The sequence below is a fragment of the Cyrtonyx montezumae genome, unplaced genomic scaffold, assembly GCF_038088225.1.
Source record: "Cyrtonyx montezumae isolate F1298 unplaced genomic scaffold, pur_monq_1.0 scaffold_5, whole genome shotgun sequence".
NCBI lineage: Eukaryota > Metazoa > Chordata > Aves > Galliformes > Odontophoridae > Cyrtonyx > Cyrtonyx montezumae.
Window position 1 is genome coordinate 15,143,451 of NW_027072056.1, and position 16,959 is coordinate 15,160,409.

Sequence of the window (16,959 nt, forward strand, 5' to 3'; positions counted from 1 at the left end):
ACTAGAGCTGCCCCAGGCACGGGACACAGAACCATATACCCACATGCTGCTGTCAGCCTGCCAGCACCACTCCCACCACAAATCCCGGGTGCCCCAAAGCTGCAGGAGCTGGGAGAGCCCGTAGGTTGCCTGGGCAACCGCAGGCAGTGATGGGGAGCGGTCCAGGGGAGCAGTTGCCATGGAGACTGGAAGAGCACGGTTGCCTTGGTAACAGTACCTACCCCCAACCCCCCCCACCCTTCTTCCCCATCTTTGTGCCTCCTGGGGCTGTCCCAAAGGATGCACCCTTAGCCAGGGGTCCCCTGCCCAGCTGGGCTGGGAGGGGTTGGTGGCACTTCCCAGTCCCGCTGTGAAAGCACGAAGGAAGACGCGAGGCTGTGCTTGGCTCCTCAGCTTTATCAATGACAAACAATTGCGCGTCACTCCTGCGCTGGCTCCGGGGCGGGTGCACTGGGCTCAGCGGGTGCTGAAAGCTGCCTCGGGGCTGTCCTCCAGCACTGGGGAGGCTGCGGTGAGGGACAGCAGGATGCCGCAGCCCACACTGTCCCCATTCCCCTTCCCAGGTGCCACAGCAGCAAGAGAAGGGGAATTTTTCAGCCCCCACAGGGTCTTCTTTGAGGGTGCAGGCACATGGCAGGGGAATGCTGGTGCCAGAGTGTGACACAGTGGTGGCTCTGGGTGGTTGCTGTACCCCCACCTTCTCCAGCTGTGTTTCACCAGCCCTGGGATCTCCTCCCCAGTCCTGTCATTCACCCACAGACAAAGCCACACACCAGAAAAGCAAAATAAGGAAAAAGCCACATTGCAGGGAGGTGAGGGAAGGGGGGGGGGGAAGCGTTCAGGACTGAGAAAACACCCAGAATGGTGCAGGGCCTTCTCTCCTTGTGTCAGACACCAGAAGGACACTGACCCTATGCTCTCGTGTTAGGGGTGGAGGCATGCCTTGGGCAGACAATGAGGCAAATAGGATGACTAGGCTGTAAATCCTCTCAGCCCTACCCCAAAATAGACAGGTAAGCCAGGACCCCTCCCTCCCCAGCAGAAACCACCCAGCTGCACACCAGGGGACAGCTGAGATTTCTACAAGCTTCAGACCATGTTTGGTTGGCACTGCCCCCGAGGCCCCCAATGCTCTCAGGCCTGGTACAGGGGCACTATACGGTCAATGGGTGCCCGGCAGATGGGGCAGAGACGAGTGGGCAAGGCCTGGAAGCAGCGGAAGCAGCAGCAGATGTGGCCACAGCCCAGAAGGACACACTCACGGGGCCGGGTAAGGCAAACCACACAGGAGTCCTCCAGCCCCTCGTCGCCATCCTCCACCACCTCCGGCTCCTTGTCCTGGTGCTTGTGGCGGATGGCACGGCACAGGGTGTGCAGGAGGACAGCTAGACCCACCACGGCACACAACATAGCTGCCCCTTTCCAAAATCCTCTGGCTGACTCCAGCTCAGCCAGCACTGTCTGCCAGTCCCCCAGGCACAAGAAATACTCGCCCTCCCACACCGGTGGCTGGAGGTGCAGGGAGCCATCGGGGTGCATGGCCAGCTCCCCGATGCCTGTCAGCCCGGCCCCCACCCGCAGCATCTCTTCTGTCTCAAGGATGCCTTTGGGTTTCTCCCCGCTCAGGTAGTGGCCCAGCAGGTCGCGGAAGCTGTGGGCTGGCTGCTGGAAGCGCTCGTACACCATCTCCAGGGGCAGGCAGACGGCTCGCAGCGGGCTCTCCACGCTCACCTGTGTCACTGCCTCAGCATTTGGGGAGGCCAGCAAGAAGGGGACGGTGTAGACCTGCTCTGAGAGCACTCGCTCACTCTCGGTCCTGCAAGCGGAGAGCACAGCACTGAGATGTGGAGAATGTAAAGGAAAACGGAGCTGCTAGGGCTGAACAGGGGGTAAGGACTGGTGTATCTGAGCAAGACACTTTTTGCCTCACATGTGTCCCCAGAGGCTGGAGTCTGGACCCAAGAGTGCAAGTCCCTCATGGCCCCTCTGTTGCTCACCAGCTCCGTGTCAAGCTGTTCCAGATCAACCGATGCTCCTTTAGAAGCAGCTTCTGGATCACACCCTGCATCCCCACGTGGAAATGGCTGGATAGCGCAGCCTTGGCGGGTAGCACTATGCCTGAGAACACACAGATGTATCACAATCAAAGGAGGAGAGCCTGTTCTCTGTCCCCAGCGTGTGGCCATGGGGACACCTTACCTTCCAGGGCAACATAAGGCAGGCACCTCCCATTGGCTGCAGACACCAGTGCTGGTAAACTGTCATCAACCTGGAGCTTTGGGGCCTCCTGGAAGAGTAGGGCTGAGCATGAACACAGGCACAGGCAGACAGGTTGGCAGCAGAGGGTTTGTGCATGGCACTTGGCAGGATATGACCTGCCTGGTGCTAGGTATCATGACACTGATGGTGTAGATGACAGCAGGGTGCACCTGCTCTGGACTGGACAACGGGGTAAGGACAGCAGGCAGGAGACCACACAGTGAGACAGGCTACCTGCATGCGTGCCACAGCTCGGGCTTTCTTCCTGTACAGGTAGTAGAAGAGGCCAGAAAAGGCAAGGCTGGAGCCCAGGCACAGCAACTCCACGGGCGTGATGGGCGGCGCATCCATGGCTCGGGCAGCAGCTCTGCAAGGTGAGCACGTGGCTGCGGCAGCGCTGGGGACGTTCCGTTACCTGCGACCCCGCGGGGTCCGCTCGGCACCCGCAATGCTGCGGCCTGCGCATCGCACCCAGCCCGCGGCCTGCACTCCCTCCTCATCCTGCACCCAGCACCCGGCCCTGCGCCCAGGCCCTCACCGAGTCCTGCGCTCGCAGCCCGATCCCATCCCCCCCCGGCACTGCCCCAGCCCCCGTTCCGTCCCCGCCGCCGCTCACCCCGGCCCGGCCCCGCAGCCCCCCGAGGCGCCTAGGCCCGGACCCGGGCCCAGCCGCGCTGCCTGCTGGGAGATGTAGTGCGACCCCCGCATGGCAGCGGCGTGCCTCGCGGGACCGGAACTACTTTTCCCATCGTCCTTCGCGCCGAACTACCGCTCCCGTCGTGCCCTGCGCGGGGCCGCGAGGCCTACAAGGCTCGGCGCCCGCCGGGAGTGGCTCAGTCCCTCACGTCCCTCCGGTGTCTCGTGTCCCTCCGGTCCCATCCCCCACGAAGGACCCGGAGATATTAGCTTGGGTGGAAACTGCATTTAATCGTTCAATAAAGTCAGCGAGAGAGCCACCCGCAGCGGAAGGCACCAGTGCCCGCGGCCGGGCCCGGCGGGCAGGGATGGGGGAAGCCAAGCCGGGGCGGGAGGGAGCGCGGGGACGGCGGGGCCGGGCGGTTCCCGACCTCCGTCCGCACAGCCCGGGAACGCTTCCCTGGCACGAGCGGGGCGGGGGGGAGGCAGAGCTGGGGCACCCCCTGAGCGGGGGTCCCTCGTCCCTACCACACCTCACAGTGCTTGCCGGGGTTCATGGGCGAGCCCAGCGGGCAGCTGAAGTGCTGCACGAAGTCCCGCGAGTTGCTGAGGGTGCCTATGACGCGGTACTTGTCGGGGCTGTGCGGGTCCGTCACCAGCCCTTCGTGGGAGCTCTCGGGTGTGCGGACCGAGCACCACACCTGGGGAAAGGCAATGGTTGGAGGGATGGGGGAAACTGCCAGGGTGGGACTGCAAAGGGCGCGAAGCCATACTTGCGCAAAGCCCACGAAGAAGAGCTGGTGGTTGCTGAGCCCCAGGGCCGGGAGCCGCTTCTCTTCCCCGTTCTTCTGCAGCCAGGATTTGTACGCCTGCGGGATGGGTGCCATGAAAACTCGGGAAAGGGTTGTGCCCCCCCAACCCCAGCGGTCCCGCTCACGTTGTAGGCCGCCTTGAGCCCGCCGTTGTCAGCAATGTTCTCTCCCAGGGTCTGGCGGCCATTGACGTTCTCGCGGTGCACGGTGTAGCGGCCGTACTGCTCCGTCATGCAGGCCGTGCGGTTCTTGAAGGCCTCCAGTGAGGAGTTCTGCCACCAGGGCCGCAGGTTGCCTTCCTTGTCGTACTCGCGGCCTGCGGGACCGAGCCATGGGGCAGCGACCCCAAACCTGCTGCAGGGTTCCCCAAACCCAGCGCCATGGGGGCCTTCAGGGAACCTGGAGCCTTAGGTTCATGGACACAGGAGGCACAGCGTCCCCCAGCCCCTGCAGTGTGCTTATCCTCCTACAGAGCCCCCTGCTATTCCCTGTGACCCCAAATTCCCCCATGGCCCCTGCTCATCCCCACTGGCTCTGGTGAAGGTGCAAAGCAGAGCGGATGTGAGAGGGGACCCATCCCAAAAGGAGGATGAGGAGGGGGTTGGGGGCCCACGGGCCGGCCCGAGCTGCAGACACCGTGTCCTCACCAAGCGGATGGAGCGAAAGCTGCACAGAGAAGCCGGGGGGAGGTATCGGCAGGTGCCACCTGGGGAGACAGGACATAGAAGGGGAAGCCAGCCAGCTGGGTTGGGGGGGTGGCCAGGGCCATAAGCACGCATGATGCAATGGATGGCAAAGCAGCAATCCCTCCCCACACCCAGGGGATGAGTCTGGGAGGGGAATGGGAAGGCAGTGAGGCTACTGTTGCTCTCACCTTGGTCATCAAAGGCGTGAGTCAGCTCGTGCCCCATCACCACACCGATGCCACCGAAATTGAGGGCTCTATGGGGCCAGCAGGAAAAAGGTGGGTGAGTGTGGAGGGGGCACAGCTGGGCAGCCCCTCCAGCTCATGAGTACCCTGGGAGCTGGGAGCTCAGCTGGGACCTGTTCCCCAGCCCCATATCAGGCTCACTTGGGGTGGTTACGGGCGTAGAATGGTGCCTGCAGGATGCCAGCAGGGAATACGATGCCGTTCTTGGTGGGCAGGTAGTAGGCATTGACAGTCTGTGGGGTCATGCTCCACCTGGGGGATGAGGAACAGGGCTTTGTCTCCTCTGCCCAGCCCCCCGAGGGCCCTCCCGTGCCATCTCCCTTCTTTGGTTTCCCCTGTGTAGGCCTGGCACCCACCCCATGACCCTGCATCCAGCCTGGGGACAAGCCAGAGTCCCCACAACTATCTGTGCCACCTCATCTCTTGATGTGCTCTAACCCTTGTTCCCACCCTGGTAGGGTCACCTGTGGGGTAGAGATGCCCCAGGACCCGAAGCCACCCCAGGTGACTTGCTGCCACCATGACAGCATGATGGTGCTGGCCCCTGCCCTCTCCTTGCATCCTCCACCCCTCTTACTGGTCACGGTTGGGAGGTTTCCGTAGCTGGTCAGCCATCACTTTGGCAGAGAAGTTGTAGAAGTTTAGCATGTTCTGGAAGAAGGAGTCCTCTGACACTTCATACTGGTGAGGAAGAGGATGGGTGAGGAGGGGCTGTCTCTTGCTGCATCATCCCATTATGGGTTGAGTGAATGTGTCAGATCCCTCCCCATGAGCCCCTACCCCATCGTAGACATCGTCCAGCTCCTTGTTGTCCAGGATGAAGTCTGGGAAGCCAATCATGTCGTAGATGGCATCTGCCTGCGTGGGGAGAAGCCCTGGTGGTGAGATGAGGCTGGGGGATACCGGAGGGGTCTCCTGGGGGTATCTCACCTTCTCCTTGGCAGCCTGCCTGGTCTTCTCATCCATCCAGTCCAGCTGGTCCAAGGACACTTCGAAAGCTGTCCGGATCTCACTGATCATCTCCTCCGCCTGGGGACAGGAAGGGATGCTGTGTTCCCTGCGCCCTTTGTGCAACAATAAATTGGGCAGGAGGTGACCGTGGGTGTGCCCCCCATCCCATCCCCAATACTGGGGATCCTATTTCACCGCTCCCCAGGATCTGGGGGAAAACAGGAGTTCCCATGGATGGGGAGGGGATGTGTCCTCACGATGGCCTTGCTGTCCCGGTCAAAGGTGGCTTTGACAAAGAGGGAGCCCAGGGCAAAGCCCAGCGTGTCATCTGTGTTCGAGATGCAGGTCTGCCAGCGGGGTGTGCAGGACTGTGGGAATGAGATCAAAGCAGCCCTTGAGATGCCAGGGCAGTCACAGATCCCCATCCCTGCTCCTTCCCTGCCCACCGCCTCCCCCCAGTTGTGGGGAGATGCTGCACAGTGAAACCCTGCATCCCAGGAGTTGTTTCCCAAATACTTCTGTAGCATCTGGGGCCTAGCATCCCAAGAGGTCCCCAAGGGCAGAAGCAATCCCAACTACCTCTGCACTGCTGTGGATAGAGAAGGATGGCCCTAACCCCCACGTTACCTTCCTGGTGCCATACAGCGTCTCCAGCAGCCTCTCCTGGGCAGTCTCAAAGCGCTGGTCCAGGCTGGAGGCTGTTTTCTGCACCAGGTTCCAGATCAGGTAGTTGTTCAGGACACTGAGGGGCAGAAAGATGCTGCATGTGGCCATGAGACCAGCACACAGGGGATGTCCTATTCCCAAATGGGGGCCCTGAGGGTGCTCACCTCCTGTCGGTGCTGTTGATGAGCTCAGAGACCTGCTGGAGGTAGGCATCCCCATACACCACCACAGGCTCTGTCTCAGCCAGTTCCAGTGGGGCCAGCGCATAGGACAGGTAATCCAGCCAGTCAATGGCGGGGGCAAGGACCTGCAGGGGCATGGGGACATGATTCTGCACCACCCTTCCTGGGGGTCCCCAGGTTCCCCACCATTCCAAATCTGTTTTCTGCCCCAAACCGCTGCTCCCTGTTGTTCCCACAGCTGCAGGACGAGGGATGTCTACAGAGTTCCCCAATCCCCCAAAGTGATGGTGGGGTGAGCCCCATGCTGGACTGCCCAGGGTGTGCTGAGCTTGGTCCCACCCTGGACAACCTCCTGTGTCCCAGAACCATTGGGAGCATGCCCACCTGCAACTCAGCGATGCTCATCTTGTGGTAGATCTTCTCATCATCCCGCCGCTCAGCCTGCGGCACAGTGATGTTGGCCAGCAGCGTCTCAAAGTCCAGCACCTGCTGCATCTGCTGGCGGGTGGGCTCCTTGGCCCCCCCCAGGAGCGTGCCCAGCTCCACCATATAGTCCAGGTATGCAGTCAGGACCTGGAAGGACCCCAAGACACATCTGCAATTCTCCTCTGCCCTTGGATTCCTAGTTTGGCCACTTCATGCCACTTCTGGGGGGCTCAGATCTGCTGCCCCCCTGGACCTGCTGTCCCCAAGCCCCCAGCTCCATGCAGTGCTCCTGGACTCACCTTCTCATTGGCAGTCCTGTTCAGGTAGTAATCCCGGGAAGGGAGGAAAAGGCCCGACTGATCCACCTGGGAGACAGAGGGGCAGCATGGGCATCCCATACATCCCAGTACCCCCAGTGCTTGCTGCCCCTGGTGCCCACCTGGATGATGTTGCTGTTGGAGCTCTTGGAGTCTGCACCTACATAGACGGTGAAAAATGGGGTTGCTCGGTAGGTGCCTGACACCATCTTCAGCACCTCCATGAAGCTGCTCTGGTTCCAAGAGCCGGTGACGTTCCACCCGCCGATCTGCCACCAAATGGCACCAGGGTGTGTTTGTCACCCAGTGCTGTGGGGAAGGCCCCAAGGCTGTCCCCAGGGCTGAGCCCTCACCTTGTCAATGAGCTCCATGAGGGGCTGGGAGCCCAGCTCCTCGATTCTCTGCTCCTTGAGGCAGGACAGGTAGTAGCGCTGCGTCTTTCTCTCTGCCTCACTGCTGGAGTTGAAGCTGGAGTTCTCTGCAGGATACTGCAGCTCAGCCCAAACCCCTTCTGCTGACCCCTTCTGCTGACCCCCTCTGACAGCCCCCATCTCCCCTATGCCCACCAAGGAGATGCTTCATGATGGCCTGGTTCTGGTCCCAGATGCTGTTGAAGGTGCTCCACTTGGAGCGTCCATTGGGCAGTGGGTTCCTCTTGATCCAGCCACCGCACGAGTACTGGTAGAAGTCCTGGCATGGGTCAATGTCCGTGTCCAGGGCCTCTAGGATCTTGCTGGCCACTCGGATGCAGGCATCCGTCAGGCACATGCTGTGGGAGGGATCTGCAAGGGAAGGCATGCCTGGGGGGAAACTGAGGCACGGAGTGGGACTGCTCCTTGGGGTGGGTACAGCACCCAGCAACCTGCTGTCCCCAAGAGGAGGGATACCAGCTCTACCACAGCATGGTGGTCTCCTACCTCTGCTGTACTGAATGGCCAGAGCCACGATGGTGATGCCGAGCAGCAGGGCCAGCATGACGGCAACGGTACAGAGCACCAGCTCCAGCTGGGAGCGTGAGGCCAAGCGGGTCAGCAGTGGCCCCGTCCCCTTCCGAAACCCCACCTGGACAGGAGGCAGGGGCTGGCATTACATAACCCCTGCCAAACTGCTGCCGGGTGCCCTGGCTTGGCTGTGGGGCATGGGGACCAGATGAGGACTAAGCTTGGAAGCGGCCACCCTGAAATCAGTGCATCCCCTACAGATGAGCCATTTGTGGATGCTGGTGCACCGCCCCCCAAGCTGCAGGGAAGGGGAATACTCTCTGCTGCATTTTGGCTGCCTCCCAGCACATCATCTAGGGACAGCCAAGGCTGGCCAGGCTCCCAGCCCCACTCCTGCTGTGGGTGGGCTGAGGCTGCAGAAAAGGGGTCCCGAGCAAAGCAGGGGGACTGGGGCATAGCTCACCTCCACGCTGTCGGGGGAAGTGCTGCCATCCCCCGCTGGCTCCGGCCCCTCATCCTCCTGCAGCGTGGCATGCTTGTAGTCAGGCATCTGAGGGGGGAAAGTGGGCTGGGGGGGCTGCACCCCACTGCCCTCTCTGCCTCTTACAGCAGGTGCATGGGGAAGTCGGGGCTTCCCCCAGAAGCTGGCTGCATCCCCAGTTCACCCTGGGGAGTGCAATGCAGGATGCTAGCAGGGGCCTTGGGGGCCCGAGCATCCCTGCATGTCACCATGGCAACGGCGCCATCACCCCACTGGCAGGTGCCACATTGCTACGGAGATGCACTCCCTATCTCCTGGCAACCGTTGCTTAGTGCTGCTGCCTCGCCCCTCCCCCCCACCTGGAACTTTCCATGCAGATGTGCACTGGTCTGAAACATCTGGAAGCCTTCTCTCCTTTCCACACCCTCCCCCCTCCCCCCCCCCCAATCCTGCAAGTCAGGGGACAGGGATTCTGGGGGACAGGGGTACCATGGGGGCATCAGCTGGTTGCAAAGGACCAGTGATACTGTTAAGACTGGGACCCTTTTGCACCAGAGTGGGGTGGGGGTGGGGGGGGGCAGCTCTACTGCTTGCATCCCCCAGCCACAGAGGCTGCAAAGGACTCATCTAGGAGGGAGAGATGGGGGGGACTGAACTGAAGGAAGGTGCTTTGGTATAGTGTTTCTGGATATGTACTATCCTTAGGTTTCATAGTTAACACCGGGGTGGGTTGCAGCTCAGCCTCCATCTGCACATCTCTGCAGTGCTCAGGGGCATGAAGTTGCCAGGGGGAAGGTGGAGAGGGGGGGAGGATAAAAGCTCTGTTCCCCACTCCCAGCTCCTCTGCCTGTCACTGGAACCCAGGGTGGGAGCTTTGGGGGGGGGGGGGGGGGAGGGTCGTGGGAAGCATCACTGTGGCACTGGGCAGCCTGATGTGGGATTTGGGGTTGGCTGGCTGCCCCAGTCTGCTGCGGATCTCCATGTCACCTCCAGCTGCACCTCTCCTGGCTCCCTGAGGCCCTGATCCAGCCCCTGGGCTCCTCTTGCTCCATCCATGGGGGGAATGGGTTCTCCAGCCCCGGGGCTTGCTGTGGGGCACCCTATGGGCAGCATCCACAAGCTCCAGGTGTGTTCCCCGCTCTGGCACAGCCAGGGGCTGAGTTCATCTCGAGCTGCCCCATTTCCTCCAGCAGGGAGGTCCCTTTGCCCCTCTCTCCCTGCTGCCGGGGAGGGACCCCCCCAGCCCCGTCATCCCACGGACTCTCAATCCCCTTTCTCCCCCCCAAGGCTCCCTCCCTCCGCATCCTCCCGCAGCCCTCCCCATCTCCCGCAGCTCTCCAGCCCCCAACACGCGGGCTGTCCCCGCGCCCCCACCTCCTGTCCCTCCCTGCCGACACTCACGGCGTGTCCGAGCTCCTGCAGGGCCACGTTCATCCTGGCCATCCCGCCTAGCTCAGCTCCCCGCCCGGCCCGCGCCGGGCCCCCGCCGCCGCCGCAGCGCCGCCTGCCTCCGCCATGGCCCGGCACCGGCACCGGGAATAGGTCCGGGAGCGAGAGCGGCACCGGGCAGGGATGGATGGAGCCGCCGCAGAGGGAAGGGGCCGGGGTTTGGGGACCAGCGGGGCGCGGCCCGTTGGCACTGGGGGGAGGGGACGGAGGGGACCGGCGCCCCCAAGGGTGGCTGGAGCGGGGGCACCGCGCACCGCCCCGCCCGGCCCCGCCACCGAGGTGACCGCGAGGGGCAGCGCCCGCCGTGCGCACGGGCGGAGCCCCGGCACCCGCACCGCACCGGGCTCGGGTGCGGTCACGGTGATGCGCGCATCGGGACCGGCACGGGGTTCATCACCGGGGACACGCACAGCCGCACCGCTCCCGTACCGCACGGCACGGCCGCCCACGCGGTGTCACGCACTGTGTCACGTACAGCCACAGCCGCCCACGGCAGCGCTGGCTCGGCAGCGCCGTGTGTTGGGGAGTGGGGGGGCGGAAAGCGGCGCATCCCGGCGCTGCCTCCCCCGGGTTCCAGCGGGCGGGTGGCGGTACCGGCGGGCACAGTGCTGCACGCCCGTGTGTGTGTGTCACGCGTGGCCGACAGCGCCACCACGCGTGTCACTGGTTCTCGAGCAGCGATCCCCCGCTAGGCTCCCGGTCCCCGTGTCCCCAGGTCCCCATCCCGTCCTATCCCCGCCACTGCCGCGCCCCACGCCCACGAGTGTCAGCGCCCGGCGCTGCGCCACGAGGGGAGGGCCCACTCAGCCCCGCCCATCGCCGCGCCCACTCCCAGCCCACAGCACCGCCTATCGGGCGCGCGGTGATGACGTCAGGTCGGCGACGGGCTGCGATTGGTTGCGGGCGCGGGCCGGGCGCAGGCGCAGAACGTGGCCGGTGTGCGGCGGAGCGGCCATGGACGCTGGCGGCGGTGGCGGGCAGAGCCGGGTGCAGGGAGGGCCGGGGTCGGGCGGTGACGAGAAGCCCACACCGCTGTGGGGTCGGGACCGCCGGGATCCGCCCCCGGGGCCCGAGAAGGAGCAGGAACTGGTGAGCGTCGCCCGCGGAGCTGAGTCACGGGGGAGGCGGTGGCGTCAGCGGGGCTCCCGGCGGCCGTGCGACGTCACCGGGGCGAGGGGCTCCCACCGTGACGTCGTGTGGTGACACAGCGTGGGGGACCCCGGGCTTCGCTGTCATCGTGGTAGAGATTGCCGGGGTGGGGGGGGAGCTCTGCTATTATGAGGAGGGCCACCGGTGTCCCTGTGCCATGGGGTTCCCCTAACCGTATTTTTCTTCACCCTCCTCCCCTGCTCCCTGGCAGTCGGAGGAGGACAAGCAGCTGCAGGATGAGCTGGAGATGCTGGTGGAGCGCCTTGGGGTGAGTGCGTGCCCTTTGATCTGCAGACATGGGAGTAAATCCTCTGTGCCACGGCCCTGTGGATGCTCAGAGCTGTGTCCAGAGAGTGGCTTTCTGCTCACTGTGCCTGGCTCCAGGAGCTGACTTTAGCCCCACAGTGTGGGGGCTGCCCTGCTCTGTGTTTGGGGGAGCACTGAGCCCAGTAGTAGCACCCCACATGCTTTCTGATGGGCCTCTCCCCTGCGCAGGAGAAGGACACTTCTCTCTACCGCCCGGCACTGGAGGAGCTGCGCAGGCAGATCCGTTCCTCCACCACCTCCATGACCTCTGTCCCCAAGCCCCTCAAGTTCCTCCGACCGCACTATGGCAAGCTGAAGGAGATCTATGAGAACATGGCCCCTGGGGAGAACAAGGTGAGTGCTACCTTCCTGTGTGGACTGTGACTTGACAGGGTTGTGCCTTTGCCCACTGTGGGCACAGGGAGCGTTCTGTTTTCTTGGGTGCACTCGATCCCCTGTGAGTCTGAAACTCTGACACTCTGTCCCCAGCGCTTTGCAGCAGACATAATTTCTGTTCTGGCTATGACCATGAGTGGGGAGCGTGAGTGCCTGAAGTACCGCCTAGTGGGCTCCCAGGAGGAGCTGGCATCATGGGGGCATGAATATGTGAGGTGAGCCTGGTGGAGAATGGGGCTTGGGGTGGGCAAGGACAGCTGCTTCACGTCCCTGGGGCTGGGTGAGGCTGATTCCTGTGGTGGTGATGTCTCCTTTTCCCTGCAGGCACCTGGCTGGGGAGGTGGCCAAGGAGTGGCAGGAGATTGATGAAGCCGACAAGGCGCAGAGGGACACGCTTCTCACCTTGGTGAAGGAGATTGTCCCTTATAACATGGCTCACAACGCAGAGCACGAGGCTTGTGACTTGCTCATGGAGATTGAGCAGATGGACATGTTGGAGAAGTACATCGATGATAATGCCTACTCAAAAGTGTGCCTCTACTTGACCAGGTGAGGGGCTGGTGCGCCTGTCTGTTCCCTGGTGGGCTGAGGTTGCCCAGTTTCATTGTCTGACACTCACTCTCACACGTGTCTCCTCCTCAAAGCTGCGTAAGCTATGTCCCAGAGCCTGAGAACTCTGCTCTCCTGCGCTGTGCCTTGGGCATTTTCCGCAAGTTCAACCGTTACCCTGAAGCGCTGCGCCTGGCTCTGATGCTGAATGATGTGGAGCTGGTGGAGGACATCTTCACCTCCTGCAAAGATGTGTAAGTAGAGGCAGTCCCTTTGCTCTGTGAGAAGGCATGGCTGAGCTGGATCATGACTCTGTCAGTTGTGGCTGGGAGCTTGGACAGAGGCTCTTGTACACAAAATAAAGATGAGCAGGAGCAAGTCATCTCTGGGCTGCTCCTGTATGCTTCTTAAGCAAGGTGGGCTGGGGTATGCGTCTGAAGTTTGGTTAGCATTAGGGCAGACTGGTGACTGGGTGCTTTCAAAGCCTCTTTCCTCTGTGCAGAGTCGTCCAGAAGCAGATGGCCTTTATGTTGGGCCGCCATGGGGTCTTCCTGGAGCTGAATGAGGATGTGGAGGAATATGAGGATCTGACTGAGATCATGTCCAACGTCCAGCTCAACAGCAACTTCCTGGCCTTGGCCAGAGAGGTGAGCATTAGAGAAAGATTTGTGGGCTGCTCCGGGCTGGGATCTGCTCTGGCTGCCAGACTTTGTGCTCTGCATCAAGGGCTAAGGAGAGATTCCTTGTCTCTGTGAGCTTGGCCAGGTCCCACTGGAGAGGCTGTTCTTGTAGAATAGCTGCTGTGGTGTGTTGGTGGGGAAATAACTCCCCTCTCCCTTGTCTCCACAGCTAGACATCATGGAGCCCAAAGTACCAGATGATATTTACAAAACCCACCTGGAAAATAATCGTAAGAGCTTGTGTTTTGATCTTGGCTGGCCCTGGATAGAGCAAACCCCATTGCCTGTGGTGGGTTTGGGCTGCTCCTTTCCTGTGTATGGGATAGGTCCTTAGCCCTGCCTGGCATGGGAAAACCGTGCAGTGGCCTGCTTCACTCTGATCTTGCTCTGCAGGGTTTGGGGGGAGTGGTTCTCAAGTGGACTCAGCTCGGATGAATTTGGCCTCCTCCTTTGTGAATGGCTTTGTAAATGCTGCATTCGGCCAAGACAAGCTGCTGACGGATGATGGCAATAAATGGTTGTACAAGAACAAGGACCATGGTGAGGGCTGGAGGTATCCCTGGGCTTGTGGTGACCCTTCTGGGGCCCTGCTGAAAGCGAGGCATTTGGGTACAGCTCTGCTGTGTCCCCAGCCCCGGTCATACTGACTTGGGGTAATTTGGGCTTTTCTTCCTGGGAACCACAGGGATGTTGAGTGCTGCAGCCTCGTTGGGCACTATACTGCTGTGGGACGTGGATGGGGGCCTCACACAGATCGACAAATACCTCTATTCCTCGGAGGATTACATTAAGGTGAGTGGTACTGATCTCAGCCCTGTGTTCACTTGATTCCAACCAGCCTGTCCTGGGGAGCAGGTGTAACCCATGGCGTGATATGAATCACTGTCTTGCACAGTGCAAAATGTGGTGGTGGCTGGTGCATGATGGTGCCTCTGTCTTGTAGTCGGGAGCCCTCCTGGCCTGTGGTATTGTTAACTCAGGAGTGAGGAATGAGTGTGACCCTGCACTGGCCCTGCTATCTGACTACGTCCTCCACAACAGTAACACCATGCGGATCGGAGCCATTTTTGGGTAAGGGTCTGCCCCGGCCTCGCTGACTGTGTGGGGTGGTGCAGCCATCTCTGATGTTCCTCTGGTTTGTTCATAGGCTGGGACTGGCCTACGCAGGCTCCAACCGTGAGGATGTCTTGACCTTGCTGCTGCCAGTGATGGGAGATTCCAAGTCCAGCATGGAGGTAGGGAGCAGAGCAGGGTATGCCAGCTGAGACCCCAACAGCTCCTGGGGATACTGGGGCTGGTCTGGGCTCTGTGTGTCTTTCTGTGATGTGCTGTGCCCTAAAAGCATGGCTCCCTCCCCAGGTGGCTGGTGTGACCGCCCTGGCTTGTGGCATGATATCCGTGGGCTCCTGCAATGGGGATGTCACCTCCACCATTCTCCAGACCATCATGGAGAAATCAGAGACAGAGCTGAAGGACACGTATGCACGGTGGTTGCCACTTGGCCTGGGCTTGAACCACTTGGGTAAGGGAAGGCAGCACTGGTGGTCCTGTGGGCTGGGACTGTGAGCATCCCTTTGGTGCCCTGAGCACTGTGGCTCTTTCCACAGGCAAGGGAGAGGCCATCGAGGCCATCCTGGCAGCGCTGGAGGTGGTGTCAGAGCCGTTCCGCAGCTTTGCCAACACGCTGGTAGACATCTGTGCCTACGCTGGTGCGTTGAGCTGACCAACGCTGAGGGAGGTGGGAGCAGGACTTGGCCTTCCATCTGCTCATCCTGACCCACTGCTGACCCCACAGGTTCAGGGAATGTCCTGAAGGTACAGCAGCTTCTGCACATCTGCAGTGAGCACTTTGACTCCAAGGAGAAAGAGGAAGACAAAGACAAGAAGGACAAAAAGGAGAAAGAGAAGAAAGAGAATTCAGCTGACATGGGGGCACACCAGGTAGGGAAACCTGGGCTGGAACCTGCACCCTGCTGGTGTAGGAGCTACTCTATGTGGGGTCAGACCCAGAGGAAGCAGCCCCAGTAGGGCTGTGAGAAATTGCATTTGGGGTATGTGGTCCCTGCCTGACACTCAGTTACTGGTGTCCCTGCAGGGTGTAGCAGTGTTGGGCATCGCACTTATTGCCATGGGTGAGGAGATCGGTGCTGAGATGGCCCTGCGCACATTTGGTCACTTGGTAAGTGACAGTGGGGGTGGGATAGTGTGGGGCTGGGAAGGGACCTGGATGAAGAGAGTAACCTTCCCTCACACCTTGGCCTTGGTAAGCTGGGTTGTGGATGCCCCACTGTGCTCTTGCCTCTACCTGGGGTTTAATTCCCTCCCTACCTCCCTTCCATGCAGCTGCGGTATGGGGAGCCCACCCTGCGCCGTGCTGTGCCCCTGGCCCTGGCACTCATCTCTGTCTCTAACCCCCGGCTCAACATCCTCGACACCCTCAGCAAATTCTCTCATGACGCTGACCCCGAAGTCTCCTACAACTCCATCTTTGCCATGGGCATGGTGGGCAGTGGTAAGCCTGGGGGGCAGCTCGTGTGTCATGGGGGCAGCCTGAAGGCTGGCGCTCCAATCCCTGCCTTTTCCAGGTACCAATAATGCCCGGCTGGCTGCTATGCTGCGGCAGCTCGCCCAGTACCATGCCAAGGACCCCAACAACCTCTTCATGGTGCGGTTAGCCCAGGTGATGATCCTACACTTGTGGTTGGGAAGAAGCAGGGTGGCAGTGGGATGGGAGCCACCACATACTGCCCCACTGCGTGCTTAAATGCTTTCTGTGCCACACCAGGGCCTGACCCACTTGGGAAAGGGGACCCTCACCCTGTGCCCCTACCACAGCGATCGCCAGCTCATGAGCCAGGTGGCAGTAGCTGGACTGTTAACCGTCCTCGTGTCCTTCCTGGATGTGCGCAATAGTGAGTAACCTGTTCTTGGCCACTCTCCCCAGGACCTCTCCACCCCACACCCCTTACTGTCATCTCCTTTCAGTTATCCTGGGCAAGTCCCACTATGTTCTCTATGGGCTGGTTGCGGCCATGCAGCCCCGCATGTTGGTCACCTTCGATGAGGAGCTGCGCCCTCTGCCCGTGTCGGTTCGGGTCGGACAGGTGAGGGCAGAGCTGCAGCCCGGCGTGGCTGTCTGGGGGTTCTGTCTTCATATCTCCTCCTCTCCCACTTTGCTTCTCCCCTGCAGGCTGTGGATGTGGTGGGCCAAGCAGGCAAGCCCAAAACCATCACTGGCTTCCAGACCCATACCACACCTGTGCTGCTGGCACACGGCGAGCGGGCAGAGCTGGCCACTGAAGAGCACGTGCCCGTGACACCCATACTGGAGGGATTTGTCATCCTCCGCAAGAACCCCAACTATGATGTTTGAGCTGGGGGGACTGGGGACTGGGGATAGGCAGTGCGGGTTGGGGGGGGGAAGAATGGTTGTGTCTTTTTTTTTGTTTATTTGTTACTGGGAGATGAGGAAATAAAGTATACGTATACTGGTGCTGCTGCACTATCCTTGAATTCTGATCCTCTCTTCCTCGTGGAGCTCCTGTGCACTCTTAATGCCCTATATGATCCCTTAAGGGGTTGATATTGGTCTGAGATGGGGGGGGGGGGCAATGGGGAAAAAGATTTTGGGGAAGAGGAGAACCTTGTCCTGCTTCCAAACCAGCAGGGTCGGTGTCCTCAGTGCAGCCCTAGTTCTGGAGCACTGCCGTGGCCTGCGTGCCCCATTGGTGGGGTGGGTACCTGTGTTTTGAGAGTACGGCGGGGCGCTGCCGGCTGTCCCTACAGGCCCTGGCCGCGTCCCAGCCCTCGCCGTCCCTGCGTCCCCCG

General features: G+C 61.2%; 3 protein-coding genes across 3 annotated transcripts; 1 reads left to right on the forward strand and 2 right to left on the reverse strand.

Annotated features, from left to right (window-relative positions):
* Positions 1–378: 378 nt before the first annotated feature.
* On the reverse strand, positions 379–2,610 carry LOC136056401 (mitochondrial ubiquitin ligase activator of nfkb 1-A-like). The gene is made up of 4 exons (XM_065748595.1): positions 2,494–2,610; positions 2,200–2,287; positions 1,998–2,118; positions 379–1,816 (listed from the first exon to the last, which is right to left on the reverse strand). The coding sequence occupies exons 1-4, from the start codon at positions 2,608–2,610 to the stop codon at positions 1,135–1,137; spliced, it is 1,008 nt and encodes a 335-aa protein (XP_065604667.1). The 3' UTR covers positions 379–1,134.
* Positions 2,611–3,176: 566 nt separating this feature from the next.
* Positions 3,177–10,066, reverse strand: ECE2 (endothelin converting enzyme 2). The gene is made up of 19 exons (XM_065748594.1): positions 10,004–10,066; positions 8,585–8,671; positions 8,098–8,242; positions 7,747–7,962; positions 7,534–7,658; positions 7,303–7,449; positions 7,163–7,228; positions 6,822–7,010; positions 6,420–6,562; positions 6,217–6,331; positions 5,847–5,957; positions 5,569–5,667; positions 5,419–5,496; positions 5,216–5,319; positions 4,780–4,890; positions 4,582–4,649; positions 3,833–4,023; positions 3,669–3,764; positions 3,177–3,596 (listed from the first exon to the last, which is right to left on the reverse strand). The coding sequence occupies exons 1-19, from the start codon at positions 10,043–10,045 to the stop codon at positions 3,420–3,422; spliced, it is 2,310 nt and encodes a 769-aa protein (XP_065604666.1). The 5' UTR covers positions 10,046–10,066; the 3' UTR covers positions 3,177–3,419.
* Positions 10,067–11,009: 943 nt separating this feature from the next.
* On the forward strand, positions 11,010–16,636 carry PSMD2 (proteasome 26S subunit ubiquitin receptor, non-ATPase 2). Its single transcript, XM_065748566.1, has 21 exons — positions 11,010–11,140; positions 11,412–11,468; positions 11,696–11,860; positions 11,996–12,117; positions 12,227–12,451; positions 12,547–12,705; positions 12,954–13,098; positions 13,301–13,361; positions 13,525–13,671; positions 13,817–13,923; positions 14,075–14,202; positions 14,279–14,366; positions 14,491–14,653; positions 14,739–14,840; positions 14,927–15,072; positions 15,227–15,310; positions 15,475–15,643; positions 15,717–15,811; positions 15,917–16,043; positions 16,117–16,235; positions 16,322–16,636. Exons 2-21 carry the CDS (start codon positions 11,448–11,450, stop codon positions 16,502–16,504), a joined length of 2,556 nt encoding a protein of 851 aa, XP_065604638.1. The 5' UTR covers positions 11,010–11,140; positions 11,412–11,447; the 3' UTR covers positions 16,505–16,636.
* Positions 16,637–16,959: the final 323 nt, after the last annotated feature.